The sequence below is a fragment of the Limulus polyphemus genome, unplaced genomic scaffold (genome assembly GCF_000517525.1).
Source record: "Limulus polyphemus unplaced genomic scaffold, Limulus_polyphemus-2.1.2 Scaffold936, whole genome shotgun sequence".
Classification (NCBI taxonomy): Eukaryota; Metazoa; Arthropoda; class Merostomata; order Xiphosura; family Limulidae; genus Limulus; species Limulus polyphemus.
This window is the reverse complement of record NW_013666546.1, coordinates 264738-271992: the sequence shown is the minus strand read 5'-3', so window position 1 is coordinate 271992 and position 7255 is coordinate 264738. Positions and strand designations below refer to the sequence as shown.

Sequence of the window (7255 nt, the reverse complement as noted above, 5' to 3'; positions counted from 1 at the left end):
TAGATGAAATTTGGCCATTTTATTACATCACACATGAAACTTGGGTACATAAGACTTAAATAAAAAGTACATTACACCTTTCTTAATATCTTTATGTATCATAATCAGCAATATTAGATTTGAGAAGAGATGTTACTGAGTAAAGATACAACTGGTGGTTGACACTTTTTAGCTGCTCAACTTCTTCTTTCAGTTCTTCATTGCTTTGTGCAGAAATCCTAGAGTCAGCCTGAAACAAAGTATTGTGTCAAATAGTATCTCAATAAAAACAAATATTCAGCACCTTTGGAATGTTAATCTGTACTTATAATTTCTCAATAATACTAAAAACAAACTTGTATTTAAGAGTTCCGACGGTGAAAATGTTCACCAGTTTATGCTAAATGGAAAAGGAAAAACAAATAGTAAAAAATAAAATATTTCCACGATGATTACTGTAGAAGTAAGGATAAATAATTATGATGGTCATTGAATTTAAATATTTTCAATTTGATTTTTCTTATAAATTAAAATTCTTTGGTTTTAAATAAACCAAAAGTTGATTCAGCTTTCATGCGTTTGTTTAGTTGTTTCTTCTTCTTTTCTCCAGTTCTTTTCTGCACTACTTCAGAGTACTGGAAGACATCCTTATTGATTACTGTGTTACAAGCAGTTTTTATCATATATGCAATGGGTGGACATGTATTCATGATTGGAATGTAATAAATTTGATTCTTATTGTTGCTCTTCAGACCCATAACAATAATATTTTGTGGTAACATTAACCAAAATATTACTTTAAAATGAGAAACAGTCTTTGATAAATTGTAAAACCATATATATATATATATATATAAAGTTGAAATAATGCACGATGCAAAGAAAAACATGGGAATTTATACAGGAGTTTAGAACTTGTTATCCAAAAGAACATATATAATATTTTGAAAGAAAATTATACAGTATTTCTGTAGCTTCAAACAACATCATGTTCTTTTATAATTTAAAGCACTCTGGAAGTGCAACTGTCACTACAGATTATAATCACCTGCCAGGTCTAGACTGTAAATATTTGCTATGTCTAGTTTGTAATATGTTGTGAAGACTAACTTGTAATTAACCTGATTTCTATACTCTAAATAAGTTGGATTTTTTGCACAGAATATAATTTTCTTCAACATAACATTTTTCCATCTTATTCTATGATTTTTAGGCTGTATTTCAAAAAATGAGTAACAATTATATTATTGCTTAATATACAGGGTTTAGTACATTATACTAAAATGATTTTAACTGTGCAAATCAGCAAGTTGCATGCTAACCACAGCTGATATAAGGTTGTTGGGGAACAACATGTATCAGAAGTGCATTTTCACAATGTGTGGAATTTTAGAGGTAGTGTGATGTCATTGAAAACTGACTGCTTTTCGGACAGGTATGTAACAGCCCTTTCCAAAACAAAATATTTATACACTTATATTGTATAGATGTATTCAAATCAGATATTTAAAATTTCAAAGATGAGGATATCTCCTGTACTTAATGATACAGGGAAACAAAAGAATATGGATCAACTTGGGGCACCAGAGCTACACAGAAAAACCTGCATCAGGTTGTACTGCAGATATAGTAAACAAAGTAAGGCACCTTGTGACAGGTTAGAATCCAAAAACACAGAGGCCAGTGGTTAAAGCTGTGCATGTGCCCCTAATAACAGTATGCAAAACAATCAAGAAGAATCTTCATCAAGAAACAATAGCAAAAGGGTATGGGTTCACTAACATAGCTTCCAGTCACATCTTTCTGTTCAATTATTTCATACCTCAAGCAGTTAGAGAACAAAACAGGTATTCATGCTATTCCATAGTAAGAAATATCTGTCAAGTTGCTAGACACAGCACTTATGAATATCTGTGATCAGACGGTTTAACTCTTTTCAGCACGGGCTCAGTCCCACAGACCGACCTCGTAACCATTTTGTGCTTGTTATAGTTTTATGTTATAACTTCGTGTATCCTCACAAACTTTTGCAGATTATCAGTAAACACTGCAAGGCTTTCACACACAAAATATGAGATTTCTTTATTAAGGTTTAAGATTTTTAAAGTAATTCTTCTCATGCCATTTTTCTTTTTTTGAATATTTACTATTCAACATGCAAGGTAATTTTGATTTTAAAATTAGAAATACTTTTATGCATCAGAAAATTTTCAAATTTTACATATAAAATCTTTATAACCTTCAGATAATTATCAAATGTTTTTTAAGAAAAACTTTATATTTTTTCTGTTATTTTTACTATTGAATCTCTGTATGGGTTTGGTCGGTTTGACTGACCTTGTGACCACCATACAAAATTAGGAAATAAATATAAGTTATGTTTTTTTTTGTCCTAGAATGACTACAGATTATAACATGAAAACACATCTGTTTGGGCTAAATAGCTTAAATCTCATAAAATTATACATTATATATATTATTTTTATTACATTGACCTTTCAGCCATGCCTGGCCAACATTACAGAAGTTGCAATGATTCTCCGCACCTGCACTCATGTTACCATACCCAAGAATATAAAACTGGCCTTTACAAAGTGACCTGACTTGACTTTGTTCTAGTGGACTAGTATTTTGTAAAATACAGTCACATTTTAGTTATAATACATTATATATGGATATACATTATTACTATTTACAAATAAGTTTTTAAATTTCAGTTATTTTTCTTAAAACATAGAACACTATATAAAGAAGTTAGTTCTTCTAGTTACGAGCTTTGTACTTGTTTGCTACTTGTCATAGGTTGCTAAGCCTTATCAAATTTTGCAAGTGGAGGATGTGAAACAAAATAACTTTTTTAGGTTTTATATATACATTTTAAATAACCAAAAATCATAAATTACTATACCAATACCACAGAATTCCACCAAAAATTATCAAGCTCAGTAACTAAACTATATTTGTAAGTATGAAATTTCAAGCTCACTAACACCTTACCGCTTGTAATCTAGCAAGAAAAGAACGAGTTTACCACCAAATACTTCAAAAAGGCAGAGAAAGCCATTAGGGGCATTCTGAGCTTTCGTTTGGTTATACACATCACTGGGTGATGTAGGTGTACATAAACAAATACTTTCAAAAACTGAAGAGGTGGGCAAGGCCATCTTGGTTGATTCAATAAATATATTAATATCTTGAAAAACAGAAAAGAGAGGAGGTTCTTATTTTACATTCTAGCATATCAATATCAGTAATTTGAGTATATAATTCATAAGAAACTACAGACTTTGTATTTGGACATCACAAACATATAAATTGAACCAATGCTGCATTCATCATATTACACGACACACAAAAACCAATATTTAGGTGTTTTTTTCTATTTACTTTTAAATTAAAAATTAACTAATAATGTGTAATACTAAAATTATAATTATAATCTACAATTTGATACCAAACTTACATTTATAAAATAGTAGTTCAATAAAATTTTGAATGCGAGTCAATAAATGCGATGACATGGCCTTTGAACTGTAATGATAGGGTTAAATGGGCATTGGAAAACTAGATAAGCAGAGAAATTGAAGGCTATAAAATTTAAACTATGCCTTAGTAAGATCTATACTATAATAAGTAATTTATGTTAAAATCAGGACATCACAGTGGTGAAGAAAAAAGTGAAAAAAGGCAAGGTGCAGTGAACAAATGTCACATTACACATACAAAGCGAAATTAAAAATTTATTTAAATACTTCCTTTTGAATTTAAGAAATTAAAACTTATATAATATTAAAATTTGATCAAATTAACTATGTTTTGATGCCAAGTTTATTTGTATACATTTTAAAATAAAGTAGTTTAATTAAATTTTGAATGTAACTCAGTAAATAGTCTTGACATGCTCACTTTGAGCTACACATACCAAGAGGGTTAACTGATACTATCGATCATTGTAGTACTATCATTTTATATATAAGTGTATATTTCAACCCTCTTGCTATGGATCTTCCTATGGTCAGGAGTCAAAGGGTATGTCATCATGTTTGTAGACTTACATTCAAAATTTTACTGATCTACTATTTTATGAATGTATGCCAATAAGTTTGGTATCATATTGTAGATTGTAATTCAAATTTCAGTATTACACATTTTAATTTAAAACTAAATATTAAAACAAAATTCCTAAATATAAATTTTTTGTGAGTCATGTGGTATGTTGAATACAGCTTTGGTTCAATTATATGTTTGTGATGTCCAAGTACAAAATCTATAGTTTCTTACAAATTAGAAACTCAAATTACCAGCCTGGTTTTAACTCTGACCAATTTCAAATTAAATAATGAGTATTATATTCAGGTTAACGGTATAGCAATGGATACCAAAATGGCTCCCAATTATGCCAACATTTTTATGGGTCATATTGAAAACCAGCTTTTTACAACTAAGCCCTGTGAAACCTCATACATGGAAACATTACACAGAAGACATTTTTCATTTGGACAGCCGGTCTTAAATCACTTAAAGAATTTACCTCCCATGCAAACTCATTTCACAAAACAATCAAATTTACTTGTGATTACTTGCCTACCCAGGTTAACTTTCTTGAGGTCACTGTTTTTCTAAAAGACAGAATTTTACACACTGACTTGTCCAAAAAACCTACAGACAGACTATAATATCTTCACTATAAAAGCTGTCACCCCCTCTCACACTAAATGAAATATTACCTACAGTAAAACTCTTAAAATAAAGAAAATATGCTCAGATTAAACAGACTACAGAAAATACACCAAAGATCTAAAACAAACCATGTCACAAAGAGGATATCAAGATACCAAAATTGACAGACAAATTGAAAAGGCTAACAACACTCAGTGGAAAAACATCTTAAAACAATACAATACTAAACTTTCAAATAGAATTCCTCTTACTATTACCTATCAGTTTAAACTCAGAAACGTGTAATGAATTCTGAAAAAAATTTTCATTTACTACAGCCCAATGATCATCTTAAACAGATATTTACTGAAATTCCTGTTGTCTCCTTCCAAAAAAGCAGAACCCTGAAAGATATCCTTGTTCACACAAAAATTAATTACATCCCACCCAAAAATGGTTGTCGTCCATGCAATAAAGCCCATTGTCAAACCTGCAAGTTCATAAAAACCGCTGACTCATTTTCTGACAAACACAATCAAAGAAACTTTAAAATATCCAAAGAAATCACCTGTGAAACATAAAACACCATTTACCTTATATAGTGTAAAAAATGCAATCACCAATATGTAGGACATTCACAAACAACACTTAGAGAACATTTTATCAACCATAAATATTCTATTAACACTGAAAAAGATCTCCCTGTTGCTCAACACTTTAACCAACCCGGTCATTCAATTAACGACCATTTTATCAACCATAAATATTCTATTAACACTGAAAAAGATCTCCCTGTTGCTCAACACTTTAACCAACCCAGTCTTTCAATTAACGATGGTACTCTCATCGGAATTGAAACATGATTCAAAATTAAAGCAGATGGAGAAATAAAAGAAGGTTCTTGGATTGCCAATCAAAACACTGTTCAACCTTTCAGAATTATTCTAGATCCTGGAATCAGTGATCTTCATTCACTGGTTTAATCTCTCAGAAAAATTATTTTTATTCTTTGCTTATTTTTTTCATGTAATGAGAATGCTGAATTTCCTGAAACTTACTATTTATTTAAGATAATTTTTATACCTGTATTTTTTATAAATTGATTAGCATAACATATATTTTTCAATCAATCTCCAGGTGTCACCTTTATTTTACTTAAACGATTATTTAAGTATACTGTTAAATATACATATATTCAGCCATTTCTGAAGTAAAATATCTCTAACACCTTTTCACATACACTCTCGCCATCGGCAACATTGTACCTGAAATGAGACGCTTACAACAGTACATAGAGAAATAGTCTAAACATTTCCTGGAAAACCAGATGACCTTCATGAAGTCACTAAACTATCTTTATATATATCACTCAATTGATTACACCAACATTCCCTGTTTGCCCCTGAAGAAGAAAGATCCACCTTTCAAAAGCGTTAGGGTTACAGGGTTTTATTAATTTCTATCAAGACTTCTTGAACCTACGTATTTTTCTAACATCATGAAAAACTCAAATTACTGATATTGACAAGCTAGAATATAAAATAAGAACCTCCTATCTTTTCTATTTGCCGAGATATTGCTACATTTAGTGAATCAAACACAGTGGCCCCCACCCACCTCTTTTCATTTTTGGAAATACTTGCTTATGTACACCTACTTCTGTCTATGATGTGTGAATAACCAATTGAAAGCTCAGAATGTCCCCCTGGTGGTTTTTCAGTCTCTAGAAGGTGGGAAGTTCCCAAGATTATTTCTATGTCTTGAATCATCAAAGTAAGTGGAAAGTGAAAATGTTGCCCAAAGAAATATATTTTTATTTACTCAAATACAGTTTAGTTTGTAAGCCTGATAAATTACAGTGGAATTCTGCAATATTGATAGAGTAATTTATCACATTTGGTTATTTCAAAATGCATATATATAAAACCTAAAAAAATTATTTCATTTTGCATCCTTCACGTGCGAAACTTGACAAGGCTTAATAAATTATGGCAAGCAGACAAACGAGTACAAAGTTTGTAGATAGAAAAAGTCATTGTTTTCTATATTTATTTATTTACTGTTCTATGTTTTAAGCTAGCTAACTGAAATTTATTTGTATATTTCTTTGTTTGTAATTAAGCACAAAGCAACACAATGAGCTATGTGTGATCTGCCCACCACAGGTATCGAGACCCGGATTCTAGCATTGTAATTCCACAGACATACATACCGCTGTGCCACTGGGAGGCAAACTTATTTGTAAATAGGAATAACATATATGCACATGTATTGTATTATAACCCAAATGCAACTGCATTTTACAAAATACTGGTTCACTAGAACAAACCAAAGACAAGTCACTTTGTAAAGGCCAGTTTTATACTATTCGATACAGCAACATGATGGCACATGCACCGCGTCATTGAAACTTCTGTAATGTTAATTACACATGGCTGAGAGATATATGAAATCAAAATAAATAAATAAATAAATAAATATATATATATATATAGATGTATAATGTTATGAGATTTAAGCTATTTAGACCAAACATTTGTGGTTTCTTGTTATAATCTGTAGTCATTCTAAGAAAAAAAAAAGGCATAATTTATGTTTATTTCCTTATGTTTTATGT

General features: G+C 30.4%; 1 protein-coding gene across 1 annotated transcript in view; it reads right to left on the bottom strand.

Moving 5' to 3' along the window:
- Positions 1–7255, bottom strand: part of LOC106461333 (WD repeat-containing protein 18-like) — a 64393-nt gene continuing 57138 nt past the window's right edge. Inside the window, exon 11 of the mRNA XM_013921151.2 lies at positions 1–229. Within this exon, the coding sequence (XP_013776605.1) occupies positions 92–229 (138 nt within the window). The 3' untranslated portion in view covers positions 1–91. The remainder of the gene's footprint in view (positions 230–7255) is intronic.